General features: G+C 39.5%; 1 protein-coding gene across 1 annotated transcript in view; it reads right to left on the bottom strand.

The window, feature by feature from the left end:
* tacr1a (tachykinin receptor 1a) overlaps positions 1–11,421 on the bottom strand; it is a 57,088-nt gene that overhangs the window by 24,968 nt on the left and 20,699 nt on the right. Inside the window, exon 2 of the mRNA XM_023397611.2 lies at positions 10,302–10,496. Within this exon, the coding sequence (XP_023253379.1) occupies positions 10,302–10,496 (195 nt within the window). The remainder of the gene's footprint in view (positions 1–10,301; positions 10,497–11,421) is intronic.

Genomic DNA, 11,421 nt, shown 5'->3' with positions numbered 1-11,421 from the left:
AAAAGTGGAGTGGAGAAAAGAAATGCAGTGAAACCTAATCTTGTCTTTAATTAAACCAAGAAGTCAAGCATTTTGCCACACCGGTGCAATCAACTACAAGTGTTAACTAAAGCAGCAGGAAACCGAAGACACAGATAGCGTTTACCATAAAGCTGAAGAAAATCAATTCAGCTGCCACAATCCACTTAGAAGCAGAAATGTGATTTGTATGCACACAAGTGCACATAGGAGTAATGAGCTGGAGGAAAACTCTTAAACTAATCCTTTTGTGAGTGTGTGTGTGTGTGTGTGTGTGTGTGTCCGTATGTCTCAGTTTTGAACAAGAGACAATATACTGCTGTCATCACATCTATTATCACATCTGTTATATTTAATTTTCGGGAGCAGAAGAAGCAGAAGTAACCAGATTAATATCATCTTCTGTTCTCTCTTTGGCACCCTTCATTGGATCTGCTGTAAGAGAGGTGTGAAATTGGCTTTAACAGCTCACTAATACCTTTACATGAAAAAACAGAGTGGAAACAGGCTTAATATAAAGGAACAGGCTTAATATAAAGGAAAACAGGCACTCAACATTTGTAATTCATAAGCATCACCTAAGATAAACGTCTTAGTTTCCACAGCAGCCTAAAGGAGGAGAAGTGGAGGCCGGTTAATCAGTCTCGTGAAAGCTATAAGAATGTGATCACTTTACAAACTGGGACAGGAGAAGAAAAGGCATTGGGTCTCACATCTCCATCCTTGGCTGTTCTCTTGCTAAAGTTTGTGTGTGTTATTTCTCAACTCTCCGACTGAAGTCATCATAAAGAAACCTAGTTTTCCTCCTTGAAAACTTCAGGCATGTCAGAGTGTCTTGCCAGGATCAGGCTGTGAGTAAAGATGTTGTCATGGTCAAAGAGGTCCACAGCCTCCCACCATGTTTCAACACTGCCGAACAGCCACACGTCTGCACTGCCGTATCCCCTTAATCCAAAGACGCTACACATAACCGCAATGCTGGAAACGGCACACTCATGACACCAGATGCCATGTCCGTCTAAAATGGACTCTTTCTGAAGTGCTCCTTCCTCCTAACTCCTCCAGACAGTGAGTCATGAAGCAGAAGTGTAAATCATGCAGAGAACTGATGGATTGATTTATTTGCATGATTAAAGTGGCTTTGTAGGTGGTATGATGGTTTTGGTTCAAGATCCAGCATCACAGGAAAAAAAGACTTTGCTGGGATTAATAAAACAATGGAGCCATTAAGAATTGATCCAGCAGATGAAGTGTTTTAATTGCACAATCACACAGCTGCTGAAAGTGTAGGGGTATTTTCATAATCACTTTACAATTTGGAAAATATGACTAGTGTTCAGAGAAAAATGAATAATCTGGATAAATGTGTACACTTCTGACAGTGGAAACAAATGTAGGTCAGCGTTTAGAACTGTTATTCCCAGACCTCACGGCGTCTTCTTAATAGGGTTTGGTATATTTCACAGTTTCAGCCCTGGTGTTTTTTTTTTATCTAGTGTTAGGGGTTTCTGTATGTATGTGTGTGTGTGTGTGTGTGTGTGTGTGTGTGTGTGTGTGTGTTTCAAAAGCAGAAAACACAAAACAAAAATATCACTGCCATGTGATATTTATGAGACTGAAGACAGCTCTGTGCTCACTGTTGATCAGTTCAGAAAGATGGAAAACATGGAAAGCGTTCCTCTGCCAACATGTCCTGACACAAACATGAATAAAAGTGAAAAGTTTACTATGATGCTGCTTACAAACAGACACCGGCTTCATTCTATGAAAAGGATCCAAAAACCGTATATATATATATAAACAGTATATATTTTCTGATGTACAGTACCAGTCAAACGTTTGGACACACTTATATTTCCAATTTGCCTTGAATTGCTTTGGGTATAACTGATTTAATATTTTGGCAGCAATGAAAATCAAGTTTTTAACCTTGTTAACGTGTCCAAATAAGATGTTTTTTTGAATATAATAAAACGGGTCAAGTGGAGACAGGGTGTCATACATCACAAACCTCAGGAACTAATCCTGTCAACATGTAGGGACGAGGGGGCGGGGCTAAATAAACTTGAAACCTTCTCAGTACAGAGAGAGAGAGAGTTTGCATTAGCACAACCACTAACACTGTGTCAGTCACTATAGTTACAAGCTAACTAACAACAACCAAATAAAAGATGCTAACTACGCTAACCGCTCTGATCCGTCTGCTAGTCCCTGATTCTGGTCTCAACAGTCTCCTCATCTGAGTCTGGGTCTGACTGAGTCTCTCTGATGTTTCCACCTCTAACCATTTTGATACTCTCTCCTCTTCCACCTGTCAACCTGGAGCAAGCAGCATTAAACATGTTAAACAAAATATGAATCATAGCAGAGCATTTTAACAAAGTTTAAACATGTCTGGAGAGGAACTTTAAGTATCAATATTGTTGCATCTCAGCAGAATCTTGCTGCAGGGAGCTGCTGGGATATTGTTTGCAGACTGTGTCAGACTGATAATGTATGCTCCTTTTGTAGTTTCAATAAAATGTTAAACACCCTCATTGTCAGAATCTTAAAGCCTGAGGAGAGTTATTCTGTTGTAATATCAAGTAAACAGAGGTGACCACCAGCCTGTAAAAGTCCTCTCAGCCAGGCCTCAAATGATTATTACCGGAATCTTCTATATTAATTCAAGAGCTTTGATGAGAATTTAGAGCAGGTTAATATAACATCGCTACAACAGACAGCTATGTGAACATGTCAGGATTTAAGTATTAAAACTCACACAACACAGTCCTGCTGCTGTTTTAATGCTGTTTCACTGATATTGACACTGACACTGACATTTGGCGGCAATAATGAGGCAAAAACAGCAAGAACAAAAAAAATAAATAAATACTCCACTTCAAGTAAAAGTCTTGCATTGAAAATGTGACTCAAGTAAAAGTACTAGTTTTTTATGTCTCTGCACCAGGGACGGAGGTATTATGTTTTTGGTCAGAGGTCAAAGGTCAAGGTCACAATGACCTCACAAAACAAGGTTTTGGCCTCTTGAATGTGATATCTCAAGACAACCTTGAGGGAATTTGTTTAGATTTGACACCAATGTTCACTTGGAGTCAACAATGAACTGATTAGAATTCAGTGGCCAAAGGTCAAGGTCACTGTGACCTCATAAAAAATGGTTTTGGCCATAACACACAAATTCACACACTAATTATGACATCATTTAACTCAAATATGTAATATATAAGGATGAAGTGATGAATTGCTGACATTTTATTTCCAAATGGTCAAAGGTCATATCACTGTGACATCATCATGTTGATTGATGTTGATTGATTGACAGTTCAGGTTATTACTCAAAGCTGTAACTCAGGAAGGAGAGATTGTGACCATATTACCTTCAACTTGGCTGGTTGGCAAAGGAAACAACTGCGAGGCAGTGATTCTAGTTAACAAAATATACTCTAAGTATAAAAGTACTCAATGCAATAAATTGAGCCAATGAGTGTTACAGAATATCTACTATTACCTAATAACTGTTCCAAAGCTTTGGGGCGAATGCACGATCACCCTTTCCCTTACACATTAATGCTACTTATACATTTCCCTTTAATGTGTAAGTAGCATTTTATTGTCTTAGTTGGTTGAAGTGAAGCTATTTTAGTAACACCTTATTTAGTAGGTCCAACAGTTTTGTGTAATTTCCTATAAAGGATCTGATATGGAGCTGTAAATCAATTGGAAGATTCCTGGAAAGAAACTATGCAGCTTTGTATCAGTTATAAGGAAAATGGACACAGTATTCAGAATTAATTCATTCCTATAAATTGTTTGTGTAACCCAGTCTTGTGATCAGTCATTAAGATTTGACTTGCTCCCAATACAACTCAGTTAAAACAAATAACTGTAACCTGCACTGAATTACACTGATCTTTCCAGGAAATTCCTTTTGAATTAGAAGCGTATATTAGAAGTTTCAACAGTTTTCTTTAGTTTAATGTATAAAGTGTATATTCTTATATGTTTTGTATGGAAAATCCTGGTGAAGTAACTGGTAACTATATCTGTCGAATAAATAGTGAAGTAAAAAAGTAGAATATTTCTCTCTGAATTATAAAGTAAATGGAAATACTCAAGTTAAAAGTGCAAGTATTAAATGTTCACTTCAGTACAACACGAGTACTTCAGTACTCATGTACAAATACTTAATTAAATTCCACCAACTAAATTTGTTGGTGACTCCATGTGAAGTCTTCCACGACCCAGGCTCGAGTCTCGTCCCAGACAATACACTGGTCCTGCTGCATTTCAGAAAACCAAACGATTTGCAAAGTTCCTAATTTACAATGAAGCAGCTGTAGTCGAGCACAGTGGCTTCCTAAAGGGCCTCAGCAGACCATTTGCTCCCGCTGATGGATTGTGCTTTGGGGAATAGAGGCTGTACTGTGTCACCTTGCTGTCATACAAGTTGAATCAATAAAACCACACTCAGTGGAGGCCACTGACACTGACAAATTATACGCAGTAACGTATATTGTTTTCATTTCTTGGGCTGCTGCCTCTTCTCTTCCCCCAGCGGACAGTTGTATATCAAATGTCTATATTTCTTGGCCGTGTAAACAGCAAACATGCTAAGCAAATATTTAATGCATGACAAGAACCAGAGGAGGCTGAGCTCACCCTCGGTTCAATACCATACCATCAAATGAACAGTATCAACATACAGCAGTATTAAAGTGCAGGTTATGTAAAGGAAATGCATGTTTATGTTCATAATCAAATTGTGCGTGCACCTGCTTATTCAAACGTGTGTGTTAGTATCGGTATACATAATTGATGAATGTGTGTGTCAGGAAGGAGGGCAGCTGTTCCTTTGACTCTGCCTGGCAGAAGAGGCAGAAGAGTACTGCAGGTAACAGGACGCCAGCTCCACGCTGCCTTACTGGCACTAATCACAGGCTCATGTTGTGCAAAGCCCAATTTAGTGGAGAGAGCTCAGTGAGGACAAGGTGTGCTCTGTCTGTGATTTCCTCTGTGTGTTTGTGTCTACTATGTGTGTATCCACACGGAGCTCTTGTGTGTGTCTCTTCTTCAGAGTAATCTATCTATCAATCTATTTATCTTCTAAGGGGTTGTGTTTCTTTTCTTATGAAAAGCAAATATTCTCACAACGATAAAAAGATGATGAGGGTTCTTCAATTTTGTTAATTCTCACTGGGTAATGGGGTAATTGGTTTGGGTTTTATTGTTAAACTGTCTAGTCATTCAGTTTCATCCACCTGAACATTATCAGATAATTCCTGGAAGACTCTCACACGATGACAGGAAGTGTTAAAAGTCCTGAATCAAAAGTCTACTTAACTAAAAGTAGAGAAAATGTACTTTCAGTATCAAAATTTCTAATTGTGCACATGACACCATTTAGAATTGTATTTATAATATTTGGAATAATATGTGTGCAACATGCAATTATCATTTTGATTTTGTAAAATGGAGCTCGTTTCAACTTTATTCCATAATCTGATCATTATGTAAAATCTTAAAGGTCCATATTTTACACTTCAAGTAGAAGTATATTGTATCATAAAATGAAAATAGTCAACTAAAGTACAAATAAATGAAAACTGTAATTAAGTACACTACTTGCACTAAACTAAATGCACTTAGTTGCTTTACAGGCTTGATATGTGCATTGTCTGGTCTGGAATTAGCTGTTGTTCCTCCCAGTGGGCCTGTAATTTAGTTCTGTGGTCTGGTGATTACTTGTTACTGCTTCTCATTGTCTAATGAGAGCTGCCTCCTACATAGTGATTCTTCTTCTTCCCTTGAAAAAAGCCCAGCAGCTCTTCAGCTATAACAACACCGAGGCCTTAAGTGACTTGGCAGCCATGATGATGTCATTTTCAAAGTTTGGTGCATCACTCTAAGTAATCAGTTTACATACAAAGCTAGTGTGGAAATGAAGTTGCTGCTGCAGGCTCCATTATAGAGACACATGCAAAAGTACTATAAAGAGAGGGCATGGGAGATTTCTATTCCTCTGCTCACTGTGTGTTAGTGTGTAGGTGACAGTGTAGGACGGAGGTGGGCTTCGTGTGGTGGGGTTGAGCAGTTATCTATGTATGTGCATTCATGAACAGTGTCATCTATTGATGAGACCCAGTCTCTCCGTTGGTCCACAGCAGAAAACGTATTAGCTTCACAATAACGGCTCTAAAATTGTGAGATAATTAAGTTTTTCTATTGCCACTTCTTTTCCATTCAGTTTCTCTCCGTGAAAACAAACAAAATGACTGACGTTCCTTATATTTTCAGTAGAAAATGTAATATTCTAAGATAGTTTCTGCATTAATTTTCATTTTGATAACATTTCTAATGAGAAATATGCATGTCATTTTCATTGAATGTATATGATCTTTAAGCTGGGCATAACAACACAAATTAATGCTGAAACTATCTTCAAATATTGAATTTTCCATAAAAAATATAAGGAATGTCAGCCATTTTGTTTAAAGCTTGACAATTACATGGCAAAAAAAAAACAAAAACAAAAACATCTCACAATTTTAGAGCCGTGATTGTGAAACTAATATGTTTTGCGCTGCGGACCGACATAGCTATCTGAGACAGAGTTGATACCTTGCTTATAGTTCCCACTGACAGTGGGAAGGCCGCACATTGCCATCAGACCGCGTGTAGAACAGCAACAGCGGTGATGGGGAAAAAATTGCAGAGAAAGGCATGTGGGACCTGACCCAGGGTCAGCCTTAATCAGACATCTGATTTTCGGCTTTAGTGGCAGAGCTGAATGATTACTGTGATCACACTCAGCTCTTATGTGTCACTGATTAGAGTTTCATTAAAAAAGTAATATGTGCAGCAGGCATCCCATCATGAACAATAAAATTGCTGTTGCTCCCTTCATAACAAACTATATTTCCATGGAGAAATGTGACAGAGGCAGGAGAAAGGGGAAGGCAATAGCAGGCTGGCAGCCGAGCAGAGAAAACAGTGTCGCTGATGAACTGAGAGGTTGCCATCAGCAGAGCTGTGATCAGAGCTGTGTGGCTGCGTGTCTGAGTGCCTGCATATGTGCGTCACTGCATGGGTGTTTTTCTCTGTTTGCTGAGCTGGTATTGTGTGCACCATTTGAGGAACAGAACCTGTGTTTGTGCCTTTCGTCTGTGTGTTTGCCAGTGGGATTACAAAAAGACAAATGGAAGAAATTGGAGATTACTGGGGGGAGGGGGGGCATTAAGTATGAATAAATCACTTCCAGGCATGCTGCATTTATGCTGTTTTTCTCAAGCAGCTTCAGAAGTTTGTCCAGCACAGCAAGGTTTCACCGTGTGCAAGGGGAAGATTAACACCTGCATTTACACAATAATACATTTCCTTGCCTTTTCTTTGATTGTAGATCACAGGGCAAGGGGAAATGAAATTGTTGCACTTCTTTTGCTATTTCCTCTGCACAAGCAAGCAACGCCTAAATACAGAGTGTTAAAATGATACACTTTAATGTTTAGTCACTGTATGATATGAAAGGCCCTTGGTTCTATTTTAGCCGCCCAAGGAAAGATGATATCTGGAGGAAAGGTGACCAGTCAACCCTGACTGTCACTGAGCTGCCTGACCAGGGTCACACAGTGCCTGAAAATCATTCTTACCGCTCGTTGTAACCTTCTTTCACCCTGCTGCATCACAATAATTCAAACCATGTCTGGCAAGCATCTTGTCACGCTAATTATATGCAAAGAGTACTTGAACAAGCTGATGGGAAACATAATACTGAGGTTTGTCTAAGTTCTCCACTTCACTTGGATGTTTGAGGTTTTGGCACGAGAAGGTTATTTTCATATTTCGTTTCTCTGTGCTGTGCTTAAACTTAAGTTTAATACAGTAATGTACGAGCATGATTTGTGACACATGACACATTTTAAACTATGTAAAATGATTCTGCAAAGATTCATATTCTTTTAACATGGTTTTTCCATTGTTTAATTCTTGTTTGTTAGCTTGTAACTGGCAGTGGCTGACACAGTGTTGGTGTTTGTGCTCATGTGAGCTCTCGTTCTTTGTATTGACAAGGTTTCAAGTTTGTTTAGCCCCGCCCCCGTCACCACAAGTTGACAGGATTGGTTCCTGAGGTTTGTGACGTATGAAACCCTGACTGTCTGAATCTGTTTTTATGAGACTGTCATTGGTTCACTGCAGTTCCAAGGTAGAGATACTCAGTCATGGTGTTGACTGATTATTTCACTCATTATATGTCTTGTATTAAAAAAACATGATATGGATGTTAACAAATTTTAAAACGTAATTTTCTTTAAACCCCTTTTCTACTTTTGGAAATCCAGATAAGACTCGCAACATCAGGACTTTGTTGGCAATGAGAATCAGCTTTCACACATGGGTCAAATGACTCTGCAGTAGATGTGGGTATTGCTCCAATCTGCATTGATGTAAACACAACATCTGGGTGAACCTGCTAATATTCACCCCTTTTCCACAAACACTATAAACAGACCTGTCACCTGTCGTCAGCACGGTGCTGCTAAACCTCAGCTACGCTGTGCTTGGGGGTGCGAGAGTGAGCTGCAAGTTTCAAAAACACACAATCACCAAGCGTCTCATCCCCAGGTTGGTGCTCCTGTCTGTGTCGGAGCCTCCGGGCCCCTTTTACCAGTTTGCACAGAGGCTAGTAGCTTACACCTTCTCCCCTACGTGTGTGTGTGTGCTCTGTAACTGCATGTGGTGACACCGTGTGTGTCCTCCCCGCCAAACTCGGCTGGCAATGTAAGAGGAATCAATCGCCTATTTTTGGCACGTTTACCCATGTTTAAAAAAAAACATAAACTGTGAACGGACTTCACAGTGAACTATGAGACATCTCATGTGCAGTTAAACTTTTGAAATAAACAATATTGGCATATTTATAGATGCAGGATCTTTAAAAAAAAAAAACCTGTGATGTCTGGATTCTTCCTTTTCGAGGCGTATAATTTCAGTATTGTGTTACACTATAGCTTCAAGTTTCTGAGATATTTCTTATAAATGACCCGTTAGAGAGCGCATATAAAATGAAACCAAAAGAAGACACCATTTTTCAGCATGAAGGAACATGAACAGCAGAAACAAAAGAGAGAAAATGAGCTATTGATTAAACAGTAGAAGATCAGACTTTGACCCTTCATGACCGTGAATCAGAAAAACACTCAGTTTGCCTCAGGAGTGAAATACCCTCAATGTTAGTTATAGTGTAGAAATTAGCATTCTGTACAAGCCTCTGCCTGAACTCTGTCAATCAGCTGCTTCTCAAAGCACTAACAATATCAAATCAGGTCTGTATTTGGCTACTTAAGCGGATGGTTTAACAGGCTCTTTCATTCATAGATTCGAGGCAAAATTGCAAAGTTGGATGGTTGGCTTTTAGAGAAGTAGGAATCAATAGTGCAGATAAAACATGGCGCCATTCCTCTGGAACACCCTGCACATCCTTCTTCTGTTGTGGTTTGATGGAACAGCTACAGCCGACCTGGTGGGCAGCAGGCCTCTCTTCACATTAGACTTTTACACAAATATAAATCATATGCTGCCCTGGTGTTACATGGGAGGTTCGCCTGAGTGCTGACGGACTGAATCTTTTTTATTTTTTTATTTTTTACAGCTTTGCTAAGTGATGGTAAAAGCCCCAGACACATGTAAGTGATCTAACATAAGTGTGAAAAGCTGAACTAAGTGGGAATCATTGCTCTCAGCTTTGATCTGAGGAGCGCTGCATTTATAAAAAAAAAAAACTGAATCATATGGAACCTGGGCCAAGATGATGCTGACACCGAACATTTCTGATCAAATACTGAAAACTAAAAGTGTCTTCAAAAAGTGTCTTTGAACCTTCCACAAATTTCGTTTTTATCCTTTAAAACTGCTTTTTAAAACAGATTTTTCAAAACCATTTGTCCCGTGTTATATTGGTAGATATTTTTTGCACTGTTAATCAGTTGGTAAACTTGAAAAGCACACCTGGTTTCTTCGTCTTACAACTATGACAACTACTGTCATAGTAGAAAATGAATGGTGTAGTAAGTCCTCAATCAAATGTAATCATCCTTTTCTCTTGAACAACTCAGAGCATTTGCCTTTCGCAGTAGAAAAAACACAATTCCCCCATGATGTGGCTACAAAGCACAAAAAGCTTTACAGTGAATACAAACAGCTTCCTCCCACATTCGCTGTCAATTCAAAAGTAATTAACAATGCGTACTGACTATTGGAGGAGCTGCTCCACAAGAGAGACTCACATCTTTTTGAAGTCGCACATTTTGTACTCGGGCCAGTCGATGTAGCACACCACTCGACCGGGGAGCTCGTCCGTGTTAGAGTAGTAGTACTGAGGGAAGGCCAGCAGCAGAGCCAGCACCCAGATCACTCCCACCACCACTTTGGTCTCTGTGGACGACATGCGCTGCTTCAGAGGGTGGATGATGGCCATGTACCTGCAGAGGGGGCGAAGGGGAGAAGATTCAGTGAGGCTGAGAAGCTGATGTCATTTAATATCATACAATGTCCCAATCAGAGATAGATGTAAAGACTCAGTGAAGCACTGAGCCTAATAATGGTTACAAAGAAATTTGAGTGCGCTCACGTCTGTGGGTCGGAGCCCTCAGGCCGCCATTGACTGCAAATGATTTCACACCAAATACTGAATATGGCGACTTATTTAAATTCATATTACCTGATCCAGTTCTTTTTAAAGGTTGTTGTGTGTTGAACAGATTGCAAAGCTCCTTCAGATGATTGTGTTTCTCGTATAAGGCTGTTTAAATAAAATTGACTTTGAGGAAATAAATAATACACCAGCGGTTCCCAACCTTTGCCAACTCATGGCCAACTTGAAAATGTTGGCAGACCCCATAACAATACAAGTATACAATGTGGACCAGCGGTAAAGAGGTCATAAAAGTTCCTATCATGGGCTCATCTCAGTGATGGGGTTTAAAACAAACAAAAACTAGAATTACGGCCTTGTGGTTTTATTCCTCCACCAAACAGCCAAATTGCAGGGAATATGATTACAATCTCTCCTTCCTGAGTTACGGCATTGATCAATGTTTTCGCAGAACATGATGATGTCACAGTGAAGTGACCTTTGACCATTTGGATATAAGATGTCATCACTTCATTTCATCTTTATAGACATTTGAGCTAAATTGTGTTATAGTTTGTGTATGAATTTGTGAGTTGTGGCCAACAACAGGTTGTGTGAGGTCACAGTGTGACAGAAGTGATGCAGTTCCCTCTGGGCATTGCTGATAGATTACATATATTGCATATTGAGATCACTTGACTTTGAACTTTGACCTTTGACCACCAAAATAAAATCAGTTCATCCTTCAGTACAAGTGGACATTTGTGTCAAAT

Source organism: Seriola lalandi, unplaced genomic scaffold (genome assembly GCF_002814215.2).
Source record: "Seriola lalandi dorsalis isolate HSWRI2012SDOR001 ecotype SW California unplaced genomic scaffold, Sedor1 jcf7180002054883, whole genome shotgun sequence".
Classification (NCBI taxonomy): domain Eukaryota; kingdom Metazoa; phylum Chordata; class Actinopteri; order Carangiformes; family Carangidae; genus Seriola; species Seriola lalandi.
This window is presented reverse-complemented; position numbering and strand designations above follow the sequence as displayed.